Source organism: Cynocephalus volans, chromosome 6 (assembly GCF_027409185.1).
Source record: "Cynocephalus volans isolate mCynVol1 chromosome 6, mCynVol1.pri, whole genome shotgun sequence".
NCBI classification, from domain to species: domain Eukaryota; kingdom Metazoa; phylum Chordata; class Mammalia; order Dermoptera; family Cynocephalidae; genus Cynocephalus; species Cynocephalus volans.
The window spans coordinates 34903014-34926020 of NC_084465.1; the positions used below are offsets into that span (position 1 = coordinate 34903014).

Genomic DNA, 23007 nt, shown 5'->3' on the forward strand with positions numbered 1-23007 from the left:
ACTAATGAGCATCCCCATGAGAAATACTGCAATTCTAAAAGGAGTTTATTTGCACAGCCCACCATGGAACATGAACAATCAGCTTGTTTTAAGTGCACAGAAATTTCCCCTTTCTACAATTATAGTTTATCATGCCTATTCTGAAGACAACATAAGGAAACTGAGATCACTGCTCCAAAGAATTCTAGCATGCATTATGATGGTTTCCTTCAGTCAACACAAATGTGTTGTATGAGGTTTTTTATTTTTTTATATGTAATAATCTTCATCATAGCCAATGTTCATGGTTTTAACAGGAAAAATTTTATCAAAATGTTTTCCATATTTTTTTTGTTTTGCATTCAACTGGAACATTATGTTCAAAGATTTATTTATTTTATTAAAAAAGAGTTCTGATCATAAGAAGCATCAATAGGTGGCATTTCATTGTGCTCATTCACAAAGTCAAGGGCCACAGATAATTCCTCTGTATAACAGGTCAAACTCTGTCTAGAAATGCCAATTGGTGGTTTTATTCACATCCTCAAGTTTGGAAGCTTTGTTTTTGTTTCACTACAACTTTCTTGCTTTGCTGTCTTAATCTGCAAAAGGTTTATTATTTCTTCTTTCTTCTACATTGAGATTCTTCTCACAGCCAGGGCTCAAATTCTCTTAGATCGCATTTCAATTGTCTTACAAAGCAGACACTCTGACAATATTTCCTCCTGAGTACTCAGGAGATTCTGGCCTGTCATCTCCTTCTGGTGTGGTTACTGGAGGTGTTGGGATGCTTATTATTGCTGTAGTCACATAAGGTTGTTCACAGTTTAGTTTAACACACTCTTCCATTTTGGCATTTAAACTGGATCGGCTGATGAGAAAAAAATAGATTTAAGAAAGTAGGTTATTTAAAAATTTTTTTTCATACAACTGAGGAATGCATGTTTTAATGTTTGTAAATAACATTTAAAATTTCAAGAAAAATTACCATAATTTAAAAATGAAAGACCAAACCTTAGCACATGTTAAGGTTTGCACATTACCATTAAAGAAATTTCTAAAAGTCAGCTCAATTTGGTTCAATGAAGTGTTCTCAAACAAAGTGTATTCAACAAAAATGCAAAAGAGAAAAAAGATCAAGTAAAGATTTGGACAGCCTAAGATGAGCAAAATAAAATAGTTTTCTTTAAGACAGGACTTTTGAGAGATTTGAGAAACCATTATGAAAGGGTCATGCCATGTGTATTTCTCTATTCCTTTGACCACAGTCTTTTTATTATCATGTCTCTTTGGGTAACATAATGCCTTTAAAGCTCTCAACTTAGTGATAGCCATATGTTAAGAACCCCCAAAAGTTAGCTATTACTACCTAATACTTCAAGGTTCTCTCAAGTGGTATTCTTGTACAAATTTTATACTCTGTGTGGGGAAGGGAAAAAGGCGGAAAGCAGCCAGAAGAGTATAAACAGGAGCTTTAAACTAAATATTTTATTTTCATAGAAAACAAAATGTTTATGTATGAGATTTTCTTTCTAAACGCTTCTCCATTTTCTACTTCATTTTATGATGAGTGTAAAACAATGCAGAGGTAAAAATATCTCAAAGACAGAAATATTTCATCTTTCCAAATTTTAATGTTTTGGTCCCGGAGACATCTGATTTATGTAAATCAACATAGCCTGAATTCAGAATGTCATCTAGGTTTTCAACAGAGATCGCTGAATGCCAACAAAGAAGTAGGACTGAATTTAAAGACTGTCACTCTAAAAAGTATGCTTTACAATTTGAAAAGCAAAGTAAAATTATTTTGGTGAAAAGTGGTTTTTTAAATAACTTATACAGTTTTTTTTTTTTTTTTTTTTAGACCAGTAAGGGGATTGCAACCCTTGGCACGGTGTGGTTCACACCACGCTCAGCCAGTGAGAGCACCAGCCATCCCTATATAGGATCCAAACCCGCGGCCTCGGCGCTACCAGTGCCGCACTCTCCTGAGGGAGTCACAGGCCGGCCCATAAATGACTTATATAGTTTAAATGTACTACTTTTTATTACACATATGCTTGTGGTAAAAATAAGTAGCAAATAATGAAAAGCAAAGGGAAAATATCACTATAAAGGTTTCATTTAAATTGTCCATAAACTAACCAGAGGTAAACAACGTTAATACTTCCCTCATCTTTTTTTGTATCAGGTTGATTTTTGTGTTTGATGTGGCCAAAATGTCTTTATGATCAAAATTTTGCAGTGATAAAAGAGATCTGTGTAAGCACAGCTTTAATTTTTACTATTACATTGAATTATATTGATATATTTTTAGGTGCTGTTGAATAATTCTCAGTCACATTGATGTCAATTTCATTTGTCTGTTAGTGGTGACCATCATTTTAGGCTATTTGAGTTTATATTATGGGCTCCTGAGTACAGACGTCCTTGATCAAATAAGGAAATGTTGTGTTGTTGAAACACATAAAAACACATTTGTGGGTGCCTGACTACCTTTTCTTCTTTCTACTCTTGAATACTGATGCAACTGCTACTTTTGACCTTCAATGGATATAGCAGTTGCTCCATTTTCCTACTAGTTAGAACATCATTTTGTTTCTAAACTATAGGAGCTGAGATGCAGATGCCAAGAGGTAGCAATATGACTGCAGGAGATATGCCCTGTGAACCTTGCACAGATGTGTGCACACAACACAGACTAATCTCAAGTACCTGTTAGATAGCGGTGATCTTTCCACACATCTGATCTGAATTGTACTGAGTTCTTGCACACTGCCTCGATGGCTTCCTGATACGTTGGTATTTGGGATGCGGAAAGTTTTTTTGTGTCGTCGTGAACAGCAAGTGCTGGTGACTCCTTGTTGTGAAGAGAGAGAGGGACTGTGACTTGAAGGACGATTAACGGTTGCAACTTCCATGCAGCTTTCTTCAAAGACTTGTTCATCCACGAACTCATGATTCTGTTCCAAATTTGTAAGAAAATGTAAAGAAAGCAGAGAAACACATTTGAAAAAAAAATGTTTTTATAAAGGAAATACACAGCTTTATTTTTAAAATTCAAATATACACAGTTACAGTCAGACTGGATCGAATGGGTAGCTAACACCATTTTCATAAAGATTAGAATGTCAAACCCACTTGTTTTTTGCATTTATGTGGAAATAATCTTCAGTGAGACCTAGAGATTGACTTATGAAGTGATTTAGTGTCTATTTATAGACTAACTTTATCCTGAAGTATTATTTATTATCTTAAACATAAAAAAACTGGAAGTTATAAGTTAAAGAAAAAAAATCCTTCAAAAAGGAATATAGGTACATACACACAGGAATTAGTAAATTCATGTTGATTTTATTTTTTATTTTTGCATGTACCAAGTTCCACTTAACCATCTCTCATCCTAAAATATTAGTCTAACTATTGAAGCAACTCACTGGCTAATAAGAAATATATTGTTTTAGTTACTCATTTTGTCATTTCTTTGCTGAGACAAGCATTTTGAAACAAACGAATTCAACATTTTACTGTTTAAAGTCCAGAGAGTAATATGATAGGTTAAGACAAAACTTCATGTTAATATTAAATATTCACAATGCTTTCTTCTCCCACAATGCATATTTCACACACCTAATGCAAATTATAACACATGAGATTCTAATTTATCTCATCAGTAATTGGAAGTAAAGAAGTCATTCTGTTATTGGTTACCATATATTTTTGTAGTAGCTCAATTTAAATTATATTAGCTAGTGTTAAGTCATTTTTTATTCAATAAAAAATCCTAAATGGCAAAATAATGATAAAAAAAGGAAAATAAAAGAAAAAGAAAAGAGGGATAAATACCTTCTATCATTAATGCATTATTTAACTTCCAAAGAATTATATCTTAATAGGCTATAGACCTGTCCATATTTTTGTTTAAAAATGCAGATATAATCATGTGACTACTCTGTTTAAAACCTTAAATGTTTTTTCATTTATCATGAGCTAAAGATCAAAATTGTTCACATGCCTCCAAAGTCTAGCATTACCCGGCCACTGCCTGTCTGCCTGCCTCCTCTTGTGCCATGCGACTCTCCTTCTGGCCACCCTCAAGGTCATTCACTTGCTCTTAGGCCACGCTCTCACCTTCTTCAGGTCCTTACATTGCTTGTTAGCCCCTTCCTTTCTTTGCCTAACACCTAGGCATCCTGCAGGATTTAACTCAAACTCCCCAGGAAGCCATGCCTGTCCCCTCGTGGTGCTGCCCTCTTCTCCTCCTCCACGGTGCTCCATTGTTTCTTCCTCTGCTCACTACCCTTCTCCAGTAACATCCATGTTTTGTGTTTTGTTTCATAAATGGAGGCTCAATGGTGGCAGAGGTACACCTGATTTCATGGTGCATCCTGAAGCACACAGTAGGCAAGAATGAGTATTTGCTGAATGACAATCTGGGTAAATAAATAAATGGATGGGTGATATGTTGGAACTGAAAATACAAATAATGTGTTTCTGCTGAGTGAGTGAGTGAGCTGACCCGATTCAAATACAGTGAAAGTTTGGTTCTGCTCTGCGGTCACAGACTGTGATCCCTACTGACTAGCTAGTTAAGGAACACATGGGTGCCTTTGCTATCAAGGAGATCCGATGGACAACTTGGAAATGGAGCTGAACAGTTTCACTCCTGAGCCCCAGGGGCAGACCAGTGACTAAATGTGTCATTTTTCTTATGAGAACAGGTACTTTTTAATCATCTATCTCTATTCATTACACCTGTGAATGAAAGAAAATGCTTATAGTCTGTTATTATCTACTTTTTTGTTATTGCTATTGATATTCTCTTTATCCAGACAGATGTCAGGAACACATCTGTTATTTTTTTCTGTTTAATCAGCATTTTAAGAATCAAGGGAAAATGATATTTTTTATAGGGCTTGCTATTGGAAGACAACTTTCCATTTGCATTTAACTGATACCTTAGACTAGAGTTAAGGTAACCACTAAGGACAAAACATCCTAAATAAGTCTCTAAAATACTTTCCAAGTAGAAACGTCACTCTAGTCTTTCAAAGTAATTTCAAATATTGTGGGGTTTTGTTTGTTTGTTCTTTTAGCATGTTTTCCAGTAAAGCAGTCAATGAAATCCTGCTAGGAAACATTAGACATGCACAAAAGCGAATGGAATTCTTGTCGGAGTGTAGAGGAAGGCGGTCACGCTGTCTCCTTACCGTGGTTTTTTCCAGGCAGTGAAGCAGATGGTGGTGCTGGGTTTCAAAGCTGGAGCCAGATTTGCTAACAAAGGCCTGCTCATCCTCTGAGGACTGTTAACAAAGAGAAAAACAGAAGAGCTTTCTATTTTATTTGCAAACAACGAGAATCTCGGCTACACATTTTCACAGAGAGATCTGGCCTATTTTCTGAGATTAAATGGCAGCCTTTATTTATTTATTTAAAAAAAAAAAAAAGGGACAAAGGTGCAGTTGCTTTTAAGTTGGATGATCAGTACTTACATTTTCATCAAACCAGCGGTCTGGTCTTTTAGACACTCCTTTCTGAATTGAAGATTTAAATCTCTTTTATTTATTCAACTCCTAACTACCTTTGTAAGCCTGGGAGCCATTATCTTTGGATGATAAAATTTAACCTAGTACTTAGAAAATCCTCAAACCTTTATCATGCTCACCTATCTAAAAGCTATTTTGTAAGTAAAGATGATTGAAATCTTAAATATTAAAGGAAAGCTTTGAGGAAGAAGAAAAGTTTCGCAAATTGTCTTTCATATCCTGTGAACTTCATAACACTGCATGGTGTCCCCTCTTCATTAAGAAGTAAAACAAGACATTATGTCACCCCCCAATCCCAACCTGCCATCCAAATGAACTTTAAGGAACATAAGTAATTTTGAAAAAAGAAAGAATTAGGCATTTGAATTATTGAGCATTTTTTACCTCTCCCATGTTAATATGAGACAGTGCAGAAATATTGCCTGATCATGAATTGGAATCATAATTCACTGGCAATATTTCTTAGCAGTTTCTAACCTGCTACTGCCAACCGTACTAAAGAGGATAAAGTTATAAAAAAAATGACACTTTTGTTGTTTTGATAGCCATTTTCATAATTACCGACAATAAAATTATATGGTTAAGTAGACCTGAATCAATATCCCACCAAAAAACTTGAACATTAAAAAAGTGAAGAGCTTGATTGTACCTTGTTGGGAAAATATAGGAAAATGGTCAGGGCCCCTCAGATGTTCAGGATCTTGCCCAGCACTTGCTGTGAACAGGTTGCGTGTGGGCAGAGTTAGTGCGCCTGCACGGCGCGTTTTACTGCCTCGGAGGCCACCGCACGTGTGGCCATGCTTTCCAACCTAGGGCTTCCAAGGACCTGTTTGCCAGTCACCTAGCTCATAGACCTGTGTGTAAGGGGTCTGGTGACCCAGCCTGGAGTGTGAAGGGCTTGTGAACAGGCTTGAGGGGTCTGTGGACTCCAGTCCCAGCCCTAGCTCGACAATCGGCCCAGTTAGGGCAGGATTACCAGCTGGTAAAAGAGCCCGACGACTGGCGTGGTCACAAGCTTTACATACCTGCAGTTGATTACTGAGTAAACCATTCCGTTTGCTTTGCATGTAAGCGTTTGCACTTCCACTTTTGGCTGCCCGGATCCTGGCCAGTCTAGCTTTCTATAGGAGAAAAATGAATGTCCCATTAATATTTATGAATTGTTTTCTTGATACAGTGAATGAACTCCTGTATAATCCTAATGTCAGCATACACATTTTTTAAAGTAAGCCGGTTTTTCACATGTGACTATTGAAAATTACCCTCATCCCTTTTTGAGTTCTTTATTTTAGTTAACATTTATCAATGACATCAACTAACTACACTGGAATGGGTGACGCATTTAAGAATTGTAAATAAGTCTTTACAATAAGATCAAGTTATTTCACTATTGTTTCTCTCAATTGGGTCAACAGAAAAATATCAGTATTACTTTACTTATACATTCACTTATCCCAAACTGAGAAACAATTAAAGGAAGACCACTAGCCCAGCAAACCAGCTGCCAACTCCTTTTCATTTAAACTAATGTTCTTTTAAAATTTAGTCACTAAGTTTCAGGAATCAATTGCCTTTCTTTCTTTAAAGAACCACTATTCAGCTGTGTCTGCATCCTCCAAAATAAAATTTTATTTTTGCCATTTATCCTGTTAAATTAACCAGTGTAGACCCCATACTAAACAACACGACTTCCTAAAAAAAAAAATCTCTGAATACATCTTCTTTGTCTGTTGGCATAGGTTCACACAACTGTAAGCTCATCAGATTTCTATTTCTCTCTTCGATTTGTTGAAATGAAGAACACTGTCAGCCTATCAAGAGAGATTTATAATATTTATAATTTTAAAAGCATTTTTTATATGGAGAATGTCCTTCAATTTAGAGGGTTTGGGGTGGTCATTTAATGTGCACAGTTACAATGAGATCATCAAAGTGGAATTGTCACTGAGCAAACTGGCTGTTTAGCTGGATTTCTGGAATTCCATTCTACGTTATAACTGCCATTGTATATCTGTCTTTAGACTGTTCTGGAATGAGTCTGGTATTCACATCCCAAAGAGCACTATTTTGGTGACCATTCTATTTGAATTGTGTGTATCTAGCAAGTATAAGTAAAAAAAAAACAAAAAAACACTGGGATGGCTCAGATAAGTTTCTTGTAAACTTACCTTATAAAGACTCCTTCTTTTCCCTTTCTAAACCACCCAGATAGATACTATCTTTAGTCTCAAGCCCTGGAGTGCTCCTTTTAATACAAGTTTTAAAATGATCTTGATTTTTAAAATAGAAAATGAATATATATGTATATATGTATATATGTATATATATATTTATATGTATATATATATCAAAAATTATAATACTTTAAAAGTGCACGCAAACAAGTAAGACTCTGTGACCCTGGAGCCATCCCCCTCCTATGCTTCAGATTCAACCACTGGTAATATTTCTAGGGAATCCTGTCCAAAATTTCCTAAGTATAAAAAAGCAAGCATATCTATTCATATGTATATACACATATATTTTTACTCAGAATACTCCTCACACTCTTCTGCACTTCGTTGTTTTCATTAACTAGATCTTGAAACTCCTTCCATATATACATAGAGAGATTTGCCTCATTTTTATGCATGTATAATATTCCACTGTATGAATGAAGCATCATTTATGATTTAGCAGGACAACTACCAACTAATTTTTTCAGCATCTTTTGCTACTACCAAGCAATTCTGCCTGCCTTGAACATTGTGATGAGCTCATCTGCAAGGCAAATTTCTGGAAGCAGAATTATTCCTGGATCAAAGGGTATGTGCGTGTGTGCACACACGTGTGTTTTGTTTGATGCTTTTTTTCAAGTTTCCCTCCAAAGTTGTACCAAGATGCCCTTTCACCAGCATCATTTGAGATATTTGAAACTCAAAAGAGCATTAAGACATCATCTGGCTTTTCCACCCCTTCTCTCTTTTTCCCTAAATTTTTTCTTCCTGTATGCTGATTCTAGGTTAAAATACGTTGTATAAAGATCATATTTATAAGTGATGGTGATAGAGATTGGCTGTTTTGTCCCCTCCAAAACTCATGCGGAAATCTGATCCCCAATGTGGCAGTGTTGGGAGCTGTTTGAGTCACAGGGGCAGATTCCTCATGAATGGATTAATGCTCTCCCTGGGTTGGGGGATAGCTAGTGAGTTCTCTCTCTATTAGTTCCCACAAGAGCTGGTTGTTAAAAAGACCCTGGAACCCCCCCCCCCCCTTGCTTCCTCTCACCATGTACCCGCCGGCTGCCTGCCACTTTCCTTCTTGAGTAGAAGCAGCCTGAGGCCCATGTCAGATGCAGCTGTCCCAGAATCATAAGCAAATAAACCTCTGTTCTTTATAAATTACCCAATCTGAGGAATTCTGTTATAGCAATACAAAAACGGATTAATACAGATGGGATAAATAGATAAACTTCATCCTTTGTTGGCAATATAATATTTAGATCACTTAAAATACTGAGACAATGTTAGAGAATGAAGTTGAAAGGTCGAGAACTTTTTACTTCAAAAGCTGCGTAGCAGAGCCAGAATTTCAGGCCAGACTCAATAAAACGATGGCAAGTGATAAGCACATTTGGAAATGACTTAGAATTGACCTAATAATTCAGAAATAAACCTTACATTGGTTTCTAAAAAGGGCTTATTGTTGAAATTTCAGTCCTAAAGTCTCTTTGGTCTCCTGGAACATTAATTGGTATTTTTTTTTGGTTCCCATCTACTCTTTCTACCTCCTCCTCCCTCCCCCCACCTCATTTCTCTCTTTTTTCCTTTCTCCGTTTCTTTTTTCTTCCTTTGTTCTTGTCTTTCTTTCTTTTGCAACTACTATATGCATTAATATTGCCTATGTCATATTTACTAGTCTCTTCTATGTTATTCTCCAAGTATTTAGCAGGAGCATTGAGAAATACTACTTTTTTCACTAATGAGACATAAACATGAACCAAAAATACTGTCCAGCAAAGGCAAATGAAACCTATTTCTCATAGTAGAAAACCTACATACAGTGGCAATCACTACTATGGAACTACTTCTTAGCTTCAGAAAAAGCAGTTGTTTTAGAGACAGAACAGCTCTTTTTGCTAAGTCATGTACTGTGTTAGGAAAAGATCCTCCCATCTCAATTTCAATCATGACTTTTCTTTCACTTTACTACAATACTGTATGAGTTAATTGGTTTAATTGGTCTTGTGGAACACCACACCAAATGTCTGCTGAATGCTAGCCTTTATGACCTGTGATTACATTTCTGGTTCCAGCAGGTAATTGAGGGAAATTATATTACAAAGATATGTTAGAAAATCACTTTACTTCTGACCTGCTCAGTATGACAATCTTGGCAACTCTGTTGCAATTGGGAAGTCAAAAGAAAACCATCTACTGGTAAGAGAGAATGTATTCCTTCCAGTGCCCACCCCCACCCCTGCAGGAACTTCTTGGCGTGGGGAAGTATGAGCGAATACTATGGAAATTAGAGTAAGGTTTCAGTAAATACCTTTGCCTATGTGGAAAGTAGGAGGCTTCCAAAATTTTAATGAAAAAGAAGATTTATATTGTCAGTATACATAAAGCTTTGCAGCCATTTTCAAATTATTTATCTGCCTTAAATACTGATGATGCTTGAGAAAAAATTTCTCATAAGCAAATTTTTCCTATGCATCCAAATTCTCATAACTTCAGTTTTTGCCTAATCTCAAAGTGGGTTCCAAGGCATTCATAAGTGTACTAGGTAAAATCCAAACCAAGCAGAGAAGCAAACAACAGTTTCTGTGGTCAAGAAAAGTTTGGGCAATGCTGAGATGCTGAACAGGATTTTTTGCTGTTGGGTTCCTCACAACACATCATATTGTGGATGCTCATGGTGAGGACAACAGGGGGACATAGTGTGCAATTTTCCGAATTTGATATGGAACTCTATTATTGTGGAGCACTCAGAAGCTAGTGTGCAGTGGAACACAATGGTTTTTAGCAAGTAGACTGTTTTTTAATTATAGAAAATGATATTAAGTAAACTTTACAATGTATTTTCTGGAACTGAGTTTGGGAGCCAGTCAGAGAAAAATCTATAAGCCAAACATCAGTGAGACAGTGATTTTTCTTAAGTGGCCAGCCATCTTCTAAATGAGGGATGAGGTAGATCGAGGAAAGTTATGGAAACATCTTGTTGCCAAATTACAAAATGTTTTCAATAGTTTTGAAAAATAAAGGTATCCTAGGAAGCCTTAAAAGTGAGGTAGAGAAGATTTCTCTCCTTGGTAATCTGAGGCAGTTCCTTATTCCTCAAATATAGGCCCACATATTCCCTGTACCACGTATTCTGAAAATTTTACTTACAGTTATTTCTTACAAGTAAAGTTTAGTAAAATGCCTCAGGTGGAGGTGGCATATTAAGCTCTATCAACTTTTAAAATTTTCTGAAGTTATTTGGAATTTTTCCATTTGCTAAAAAAAATAGATGCCCTAAAAATAAGACAAGTTAATGTCAAACAATAATGGGGGGTGGGGGAAGGAAGTTGGTGGCAGAGAGTGGAATATTTCCAGCCCTAGAGCTTGGTTATTCTTGGAGAAGGCAGGGTTGGGCAGAAACAGTGCTGGGATTTGGGTCAGTGGAAGGGGCTGAGCAATAGGAAGACAATAAGAGGACTCTAAGAGGGAAGAAGTGAGAACTGAAAGAGGATGTAGGAGGGAATCAGACAAAATCACGCTTGGGAGGACTTGGAAACTGGGTAATTTTGTTCTTAATAGTGGATAATCTAAGAGATCATTCTCAGGTGCTAGCAAGAAGTTATTTCTTGGCTTTGCATTCTTCTAAGATGCTGTAAACATTCCTTTGATTTGGACACTGCTGAATGCATTATGCAGTGGTTCTCTAAATGTCCCCAGACCAGCATTATCAGCATCACCTGGGAACTTGTTAGAGACGCAAATTTTCAGGCTTTAACCCCAAACCACAGAATCAGATGCTTTGGAGGTGGGGCTCAGCAAGCTATTTTTTTTAACAAGCTTTCCAGATGATTCTAACAAATCTAAAGTTTGAGAACCACCCTAGGACGGTGTGATAAACCATAGACTGAATATTGGTAACATCTTTCTGTGTCAATGTCAAAATCTTCATGTGAAAAGTAAAAAAAAATTGCTTACACTGTACATTGGTTTATTGATTCTAAACTTCTCACTGTGTTTAGAATTACCTACAGGAAAATCCTAAAAGATTCATAGTTCAAATAATGCTAGAACTTTCTTGTCTTGAGCTTTAATCAATAGCTGTGTGAGCATGTGCAGGTCATCTATATTATGGAAATAATACACCTCCTTGCAAGTTGATTGTGAATGTTAGAAATAACAGATACAAAGCACCCGAGACATTCTAGAAACTCTGGAGAGGATTGTTGTTGTTGCTATTAGTATTATTAAATCATAACTGTAATTACTAGTATTATATGATAATTACTCACAGGTTGGCCTTGTGAGTGTGCAGATGATTAGGTGGTATGATTCACATTTTAAAACAGGGTCTGCTCCTGCTTCAAAATATCAACCTTGCCACCTGCATCAATTTAGGTTTATTTTGGCAACTACTTTCTGCTCAATAAATATTTATTGAATAACTGAGAGAATAAATAAATCTATTAAGGGGATGCTGGTTAGCTCAGTTGGTTAGAGTGTGGTGCTGATGACACTAAGGTGCAGGGTTCAATCCTCATACTGGCCAGATACCAATAAACAAACAAACAAACAAACAAATAAATAAATCTATTAAAATACAACCACCATAGTGAGAGTGGGGGAGAGGTGTCACAGATTAGGCTTATATTCATCCTCATGTGAGTGTTTAGTTAAGACTTCACCAAGGATTGATAGAAGTGAGGTAAAGGATATATTCCCTTTAAAGAGCAGGTGTGGATAGCAAAAGCAGAAAGAGTACCTGCTTCAGGGAGAGCCTAGAAGAAGGAACCCATCCCTGACAATGATATTGGGAATTTTCTCAAATGTATATTGTGTATGTATATTACATGCTTTTGCTTGAGCTTGGAGTTGGCAATTGGACTAAACACCAAAAAAGTCTGGTCTAAAAAACCATTTTGTAATATTACTTTTATCAGTCAGCTTGACTGATGTTTTTACTGAATGGACTGCTTACTTGAATGAATTAGCTGGTTATTTTTGCATAAGTTCAACATTTGGCGAATTACCCAGTCTCTGAAAATCTAAACTATCTTAGCTTAATGGGTATACGTTCTGCTTTTTAAAAAAATCTCCTGGGAATGAAAGTAGAAAATATCTTTTGGTAACTTACTTAGTTCCATATCTACTGTTCTTTCTTAGATGCTTATGTTCAGTTTACTGGTCACAGAATATTTTACTGGACATATTATATTATGTTATTTTATTGGGCTTTATTCAGTCAATTCTTCTAGTAATATGCATAATTCATTTCGTTATGGCAGAACTTAGAATACAGCAGATATTTTGAAGATATCAAAAAACATTTGTAAAACATACTTTTCAATTAGTATACTTTTATAACATCGCATTTATTTATTTTTGCTTTCTAAATTTATTTAGGCCAAAACACTTCTGCTGTGGTCTGAATATTCCCCCAAGTTCATGTTGGGACTTACTTTCCAGTGTGGTACATGAAAGGTGGGGCCTTTAAGACGTCATTGAATTGTGAGAACCATGGTCTCGTGAGTGGATTAATGGTTAATGGTTTAATGAAAACAGAAAACAGATTAATACAGCTTCTAAAATACTTTAAGATTTTCTTTATTGAGTTGCTTAGTGCAGGTGATAAACTTTGAAAACATATAGATATTTCGGAGATCGGTTATTTTGAAAAATTAAATTTGTACTTACTGCCGTTTTCATGTGAGTAGCTCTTATATTAAAGAAGGGATTTCCAGAATAGAGATGGATGAGTGGTAAGGAGTTAAGTTTTTGTAGGATTTCTGTTATTTTAGACAATGTGCAGGTATGCCCAGTAGAGGGATTGGAGTGTGTGAGAAGAGCCACGGTGTGCTGCTTGAAGGTCCCTGGTGGAGGGGCCAGTAGTGGCTGAAATCTCTCCATCTCTGTTTGCCAACGGTGTGCCCTGCATGAGACTAGGGCTGCCCAAGGGTGCCTTTTCCTAATCGCCCCTATTTACTGGGTTATCAGTTCTCTATATTCGTGTTAATGGATGATCTATTACTCTTCTCTGTAATAATTAGTTAAAGGGTAGGTATTTGTCCAAAAATAGGGACTTTCATAAAGCAAGCAACTAGGAGGATAAAAGAATGTTTCTTTGCTAAAGGAAGAGGATCTCCAACAGTGGATATGAACAAGTTCTCTGGACAATACGCTGTGTGACCATACAGATCAACTTAACTTTCTAAGGAGATACTTTATGTGACTTTATACTTCACAAAAGAGGTTGACATTGTTCAAAAGCATATTTAAAATCCTGTTCTGGGATTACCTACAAAGCCAGTAACAAACTGCACCAAAATCTGTCATGAGACTTTATAGTTATACCACAGATTGTGCATCCACTTTAGTCATGGTTATAAATGGTTTTTGGATATTTAAAAAAATAATAAATTCATCTTTAAAGAGCAGACATAATGACCATGAAGAATACTGGAAACACAGCATTGTAAGCCCTGGGGAAACTACAAAAGAGATGTCCAAGATTATTTCTAAGCAGCAAGGGCCCTGTCTTTCAAAGTGACTTTGACAAAGAATGGGGAAAAGAAATGTGCTAACAATCAGTTTTTTTTGAGTTTTTTGGAGATACAGTATCATAGCGTTTAGTGTATGAACCTGGGAGCCAGACTGACTCGGATTGAATGGTGGCGCTCCAACTTATTAAGTATGTGACCTTAGAATTGCTCTATTTCTGGGTACTTTAGGATTCCCATCTATAAAATGGGGATAATAATGGTAACTAACTTGTAGAGTTGTTGTGAAGATTATATGAGTTATTTTTTGAAAAACATTAGACCAATGCCTGCCATATAGTAAACCATCAGTAAACATTAAATAGTGTTTATATTGTGATGTGTTTATATAGATTTATATGCATTTGCATATAATCTTCATCTTACTGTTTCCACCATTTGACATATGAATATGCACTGTGTTTATTCTTAGAATAATTAATTAACTGATGTGAAGTTCAGAGAAACAGCAAACTGCTGGGCCAGGAATAAAACTTAGCTAGGAATGATCACATTTCTCCTAATTCCTGTGTCAACTATTTAAAATATCTGAGACACATTTTGTTGTCTTTTAATAATTTTCATCTACTGGAATCAGCTTGATTACTGATGAACAGAGACTAAATGAATCAGATTTAGAAATATGATTTTAATAAAATTTGGCAAGATTTTGTCTTTGATTTTATTGCTGTCATTAGTGCCGTTCATCAAATATTTCTTACTTTCTGTCTCTGACTTGTAGTAGGATTGTATTCCCCTGCACATTTTGAAGTTAGATATGGCTATATGACTTTCTTTGCTAATGCAATAGAGATGGAAATGACTCAGGCCACTTCCAGGAAGCAGTGTGTGATGCTTCATGTCCTTTACCCCTGCTTAAATAATTGCAGAAGTACATTGTCAAGATGAAGCTTCCATATCTGGATCAGTAATGGACCTGTGGCGTGATCGAAAAATATTTGTTGTTGTTTCAAGCCACTGACATGTTGAGTTCCTTTATAGTGTAGAATAATCTATCTGGTCTTGACTAAGGCGACTACTGAACAAATCCAGAGCACTGAATAGCCAGTAAGGGATTTTTAAAGCTCACTATTAAAAGTTGGGGGCACTAAATCATGGTTGCACAAAGCTGAATACATACCTTTTGTGCCCTTCGTTTGTCTGCTCGTTGGTTTTGGTGGTAGATTCGACTGAAGTTGGATACAATCACTGGAACAGGTAGAGCAATGACCAAGACCCCACTCAGCGAACAGATGGACCCAAAAATCTTTCCTGCTATGGTTTTGGGTACCATGTCACCATACCTGGGTTAGAGAAAAAAATACATTGTTGTAAGTTACAGAAAGACTTTTCCACCTGTTGCAAGTATTTTTTTTTTGCTTGAAGTTAAATAAATTTATGGATGTATCTGTTTCTCCTTCATGACTATAAGATACATGGCTGCAGACTTTTGTAAGCCAGAAACATCTGAACATAAAAGGAACACCTAAATATAAAAGTTATCTTTCGACCTTGTGAAACATGATTCTAACATTTAGAAATATCTTTGGAAAATATTTTAAGCCAGATGATGTAATGATAGCTCTTCAATTTGTCCTTTATGTAATAGTGCACAGTTCTTTACATTTACTTAACAGTCAATATTTCTATACTGAAATTTATAGTCTAGATAACACACTTTTCCACTTAATTTTTTTCAACATTGGATTGGTTATGAAATTTAAGTAGAAAAAGCAGTACATCACATTCTTTTCATCAGTATAGTCACCTGAAAAATAAATGTTTCAAGGTTCCCATTAACCTTCGCTTGTGAAATCCAATGGTCATTTCTCCATGATAATCTGACTCAATCTCCCATTTATATCTGATTAGTTGACTGTTCTCTCCTTGAAACACTTTTCGTTCTTGGCTTTAGTAATTAGAAATTTCCCTTAGTTGTCTTTCTACCTCATTGGTTGCTGATTCTCCTTCATCTTTTCTGGCTCCTTTCCCCTTCTCTGATTTCAAATTCACAGCTCAGTCTTGAGTCCTCGTATCTTCTCTACATAATCCCTCTTACTATGTGATTTCAACCAGTCCCATAGCTTAAAACTATATGCAGCCAATACCTAACGTACAGTGAGAGCCCTGATGTCTCTCCTGAAAGTAAGACTCATCTTCAGTGGTTTAGTCTGATTATTTCTATCCCTGGATGCCTAAGAGCCAATTAAAACTTAAATTAGCCAAAATGGAGCACTTATTTTCCTAGCTTCCTCGATCCCCCTAAATCTGTTCCTCCCAAAGTCTGCCACCTATAATTAAATGCACTCACAAACCACCCTGTTGCTCATACCAAAACTGAAAGAGCAAGTCCCCAAACCCCAATATCCACATATCATCTTTCAGCTAGTCTTGTTGTCTCTGAGCAAGCCAAATTATTTCCCACTTGGGTCTTTTTATTCAACTTCCATCTTACCATAAGAAACCAAGCCACCATCATTTCTTGCCAGAGCCATGGATGTAGCTTCTTACCCAAACTCTCTTTCCATCTACCACTCTACCATTTGTGCCAACATAGCAGCCAGAGTTGTGGTTTTAAAAATGGAGATTAGACCATTGCTACTTTGCTTAAACCCTTTAATAGACTTGAAGCTAAAATAAATCTGAACTCCTTACTGTTGTCTCCAAGGACCGACATCACTTAGTTCCTGCCTATATTTCACACCACCTTCCCCCAAGTTCACCGTTCTCTGGTCACGTTGGCCATCTGGCTTTCTGTTGCATGTGCAGTATCCAGATCACCATTACTCAGGTTGCCACTTAAACTTCTTCATCCCAGAAGCTATTTTTTAGCCATTGTATCCACAGGAGTCTTATTCTCTCCCTTAATCATTCTCTGTAACATTTTTCCATTTGATTACCTTCACAGTACTTATGAACATGATAGACTTATTTATTAATTTATTTTTGACTCTTCATCCATCCTACTGACATTAGAATATACACTTGATAAAGCAGGAGCTGTTCTACTTTGCGTCTCAGTGGCATAAAGCAGGCTCTTATTACATATTAGTTGAACGAATACATTTTCTCTTCTTTACTGATACAGAGTTTGTCTAAGGGTTCATTCCTGGGGAAGGGGCCTTTCGATCATAGAAAGAAGTTACCTGACTGTAGACAGAGCTCCAACTACTCCCTGCTCACTTCAGGCCTCTGGGGTGGTCCTTAGAAACAGGGCTCAGAGAAACTCAGGTATTGAGTCCACACTCAAGGGGTTTAAGAGAACTGGGAGATACATTATAGCTTGAGAGGTGGCCTAGGAAATTATCACTCTGATTAACTTTGTTCTTGTGGGAGAACATTTGTGCATCACTGCACATATGAAAGCTGGAGAGGAATTGGCGGAGGGAAGGCTGGTGAAAGTGCAAAGGCGATACTGACTAGCACCACATTTGGTGATCCCATTTGGGGCTCTGGTCCTCTGCTTGGAAGGCCCCATTACTCATTCTTCTTGGTATTCGTGGGTGATCAGCAGTTAGCTAATTCACTGTAACTAAACTTCCCACAAGATTGTGGCATCAGAATGACAGTATTCATTTATAGTAAAAAAAAAAAAGTAGTAATAACCCAAGAACTGGATGCTGTGTCCATATGAAATGGGATATCTTTCTGCAGTCCATCTGGGAAGCTAAATCATAATCTAATGATTATGTTAGTGAAGAAACAGTCAAAGTTAAAGGAACTTAGAAGATGAGCAAAAAAGGCTCGAGGACATTCTTACTATAGAGATATATCAGTGGGACTGGAAGGTCAACTCCTTTTTGTATAATGCTGTGTGCACATGAGCCAATTTCTGTATCTGCTACAGTTCACGCTGAGTGCCCGGCCATATTTTATAAACATCTTTTTTCCCTTTGCAATGATTATGCTGTAGGCACCATGGAAAGCTAAAACATGCACATGTACACACACATGCACACAGCTTTGAAAAATGGGATTTGATTTTAAAGCCTACTGATTATGGTCTAGAAAATATTTCTCAGAAGAGGAAGTAAATAAAACTCAATTATTTGTTATGGCCAGAAAAGGCAAGCATTGACTCCACATAATTAAAAATATAAATATATAAAATAAAGGAACTAAACGAATCCATCACATAGTTTCTCCTGCCTCTCTCTGAGAGATTTTTAAAAATTAGTACTTATTAACTACATTTTGTATTCTAGGCTCACTATGTCATAGGCAAGCCCAGCATACTTGTCATTATTAGATAAATCACAGAAAAGTAAAGAGATGGACCAGGCAGCAAATTCACTGTCTAGAAGAATCCATAAGGGAAAAGAGATGGCAGATCTGTAGGGACGGTTTAATGTCATAAAGCTATGCTAATCTGCATCAAATAAAAGGTAATATTTATTATTTACCTCCACTATATTTGTTTTGTAATCCAAAATCTCTTCACAATTAGAAAGCGTAGGTGAGCATTTGCGATGACTGGGCAGGACTGCAGAGATGTTGGGAAGAGCAGGGAGGAATGAAGTGTCCATTGGTGGGTGCATCTTCTCTAATCTTTTTACCTTCAGGTAGAGAGACAGAGCTTTCCCATGTTATGGCCAACTAGGGTGGTCCCCAGGGCTCTGCTGTTGTGAGGTAAGGCAGAGGGAGGTGGTGAAAGAACAGGCAGGGATGCCAAGATAGCACAGGTTGTCTGTGATTATTCATGGGAGGGCAGCCCAAGCCCATGGCTGATTCCCAAGGAGCTCGAGCTGCCTCCTTCCACACACGCCTTGGTATTCTATAGGTTACCCTTTCTGTTCCTCTCCCTGCTCTCCTGACTGTTTACGGTTAGACTGCTCTTGATATTTACAATATTTTGAGCATATGTCAGTAGTTTGAATATGTTGGAGAATACTAAAAAAATACATAGTATGATTTATGTCTGTTCTTATATTTATCCGTTTTGTTTCTCTTCTCATTTAAGAATGACCTGGAAAAATGGAAATGAATAATTTTTATCTGCAAACTTGTAATTGGACATAGGACCTACTGGGGATAGGAAATCTCTTTCTGATGAAACCAGCTGCTTTCCTTTGTTTAACAAAAGATCTTTTAACTAGTATTCTAACTCATAGCAAGAAGCAAAATAGCATTGTGCACCTCAGGAATCATATCTTTCTGAAACTCAGTGGAGAAAAGGCTTAGAATTGAAAGCTTTTTAATGAGATGTGACACGTACTGTGGCTGGATGATCATTTAAAATTTAAGGGCTCCTAAAATACTGCCATCTTTTAATGATTATTTCTATCCATCCTAGGCAATTTGGTTACCTTTTGGTACTTTATTCTTCATATTCAATATAAAAACACATCTCATTTTTTCCTGACTTCTTAAATTTATGCTAAGTCCAATAGTATTATACATTCTATTCTTTGTTTTTCTTCAGAATTTAATATTATGTCTCCAATTTTCAAAAATCCATTCCCCAAAAGGAGTTACACTAAAACATTGCATAGATCTGGTGTTTGCTTTCTTACAGACATTTTTTTCTCTATTTAATAAAATTGATTAAAAGACTACAAGAAGCCTCTAAGGTAAAATAAGATAAATATTAAATTCTAAAAAAAAAAAAAAAAAAAAAAAATCAAAGAAAACAGGGGAGAAGGTGCCATAATACGAGAGAATAACTACAATTTTTTTCTTTTCTTTTTTTTTAACCTAATGCAGTGATTTGAACTTTGTTAACTGAAAGGAAGCTTTTCCCCATACCCCATACTCCTTCTACTTTCCGCATTCTCCTTTTAAGTTCTCCCTCTTCCTCCTACATCCACCCTTTTAGCAAAACCATCTGTTTCCTTCTCCTCCTTTTTTACCCTGGGCATCTATCTTCCAGAACTTTCCTCCCGACATCAGTTATATACAATATGGAGATGTCTTCTGCATAAAAATGTTAATTTTAAATTTGCAAATACTGCCCTAAAATACTTAGCTGAAATTACATCTTTTGCCATATGTTAAAGATCATATTGGGTGGAGGACCAATTGCTCAGAAGAGACTTAATTTTTGTTTATTGAAAATTTTAATCTCAAATATTATCCAAAATTTTCATGCAAAGTCCTTGAATTCTTTCATGAACTCTACTTACTGAATGTCAAGAAGTGGTTAAATCTAGTTAATTCAAGCAAATAACTTGAATGAATCTATCTCTGTTTATCTGTCTCTTCATCCATCCATCCATCTTCCCAATTTCTATAGTAATATTGAAATAGGTTGGAAAGTGTGCATAATTTTAAACATAATACATCATTGACCAAATTTTACTAATATCTACTTAATCTTTTCTTTATAAATCATGTGGCTAGAGAATGGCTGTCTAGAGGTTTCAAATGGAGAAATATTCCCTTGAATTTTCTTACTCAGTCATTGGACACAATAGTGTTAGCTTCCTGGTCCTATTCATATAGTTTCTATTTTCTTCCCTTTTTATTTGAAGAGTATAAATGTCGGTTCACTTGATAAAGGAGAAATGTCATATAAGGCACATCTCCCCAGCTAATGCGTGACTTTCCATCTGTGAAACTATCCCCCATGGATATTAAGAGAGAAAACAAAAATCATGTAATTTATAAACAATCATAAAATAGAAAAGATCCTCATATAATAAGAAAATGCTGATTTTAAAATAAACCTCAATGCATACTGTAACTCAATCTCTCATGCTCGTTTCTTCTTTTTTACAATGAAAAGTTGTAAATTGCTAGGGATGAGGAATAGAATGAGGGATACTGTGCAGGTGCACAGAAGTCCGGGAGCATCCTGTCTTTTGTAGAGGGCAGGTGCTGGTTCAACAAATACTGTATTTCAACTACAACAATTAAAATAAGAACAACTTCATATGGACATGAATCAGTATTTGAGAGTGTAAGTATTAGAAAAATAGATATCCTTTAAAAAGTTAGATGAAAGTAAGTGATATGTATAATACCCTGGTGAAAGCCATTAGCTACTTATGTGTGTGTATGTACTTTAATTATTGATTTTGTGTTTGATTTTTTCTCCTTGACCTGAGTGTTAGCCCGAGAGGTCTAAGAAACAATTTCTTCTGACCTGGAAGCTGGATCACTTCTTAACTAATAATTCTACCCCTTAGGATCTCAGCAGCTATGTTATTCATGGATTTTCTGCCATCAGCTTGGTATTTTAGAAGGATCACAGTTTGATGGATAATTTTTATAGTAGTTGCAATGTTTGCAAATAGCAAACTACTTCTCTCTCTTTTTTTAGTGTTGCTAACACCTGCTTGTGTGGCACAGAACTTGTTTGCCAGAGGGGGCCTGATATTACTTCGACAATAGACAGATTTCTCTTTGACATTTTAAAGTAAGTGTTTGCCTAAAAAGCTGCCTTGATTTTGTTTCTGCCTCTCCTGTCTGCATGATCAATCACTATACTATCTTTGCTCCGTTGAAAAGCATGAGAATGTTTTTTGGATTACTTCACATATATACTTACCTAAAATATTCTGTGTTATCTCCTGCGTCAGCCAAATAAGGAGCTACCATTCTTTTAATAGTATATTTAAAAACAAAAACAAAAATAAAAACAAGACCCCAAAACAAAAAAAAAAAAACCCTTTTCACACTGTTTGCAACACTAATAATCTTACTTAAGATCTAGAAACGAAAGGAGAAGCCAGAAGATTCCTCACCCTAATTAGGGATTTTTAGCTGGGAGTCCATAGACTCTCAAGGAATGTCTGGATAAAATTCAAGTGGGTCAGGAAACTCCATGATGTCGTGTGTTTGCATATGCATTTTCCTGAAAAGAGTTTTCACAGTTTTTATTAAATTCTTAAAAGTGTTATGACCCAAATAATGTTTAAAACTTCTGATTTTAATACTTAGGGGATTATCAATGCCATATATTGTCCATGTGAAGAGTCTGAACTCACACTGCACAAAGGAAATGCAGTAAAAAGATCAGCATTATTTTACAACTGCAGAAACACCAAATGCCCACTAGGGGGCATAAAAACCTAAACGAAAGTTGGGAAACAAACCAAGTCTTTTCTGATTTTCATAAGCTGAGAACGAGAAAAGTATTTCCAGTAAATTGCCTGTACTGATGCCTTATCTTTGCCTACACACATTCAAAATTTAGGATATATTTTGGGCATCTTATTCCTCTGGAAATAGTTGAACGGGAGAAAATCCCACCAGTTTCATAGATTATCTATTTTCAAAGTGTTTCCAAAAAGATGCAAAACAATTCTGACAACATTTTGTGTTTCTTTTAGGAGAATAATTTTCTGTAATGTGAGATATCACTAAAGCATAATTTTAAACAAGAAGCCCTAAAGCAGGACCCTTAGTGTGAAAATTAGGGGAAATTAAAGGATTAGGTTTGTATACAGAAAGGGGGAAAATCAAGCAAAGTACTAAGATGCTTTTAGCACGTCTACTCCACGATTATACACTAAGCCCTCAACATTAGATTTCAGTAGTGCTTACTGACTGTGTTCATTTAGCTTGTGCCTTTTTAAAAGACAATTTCTTTCCTGTCTCCTATTTTTTTTCTCTTGCTTTTAGCCTATTCTATGATTAAGTGAAAGCTTTAAAGGATATAAATGGAACATATGATTAAGACCTAGCATCCTAATGAAATGTTTTTTACCTAAATGAATGCCATCAGTAAAAGACTTTATAGCCTCCTTTAAAGAATGTTTTCTTATTTTCAAAGTATGCTTTTCAGAGCCCATATTTTTTAACACT

The 23007-nt window shown here is 36.1% G+C and overlaps 1 protein-coding gene across 1 annotated transcript in view; it reads right to left on the reverse strand.

Annotated features, from left to right (window-relative positions):
• Positions 1–672: 672 nt before the first annotated feature.
• KCND2 (potassium voltage-gated channel subfamily D member 2) overlaps positions 673–23007 on the reverse strand; it is a 485570-nt gene continuing 463235 nt past the window's right edge. Inside the window, exons 2-6 of the mRNA XM_063100813.1 lie at positions 15401–15563; positions 6551–6646; positions 5190–5282; positions 2695–2942; positions 673–850 (exon numbers count right to left, since the gene is read on the reverse strand). Coding sequence (XP_062956883.1) covers positions 673–850; positions 2695–2942; positions 5190–5282; positions 6551–6646; positions 15401–15563 — 778 coding nt within the window. The remainder of the gene's footprint in view (positions 851–2694; positions 2943–5189; positions 5283–6550; positions 6647–15400; positions 15564–23007) is intronic.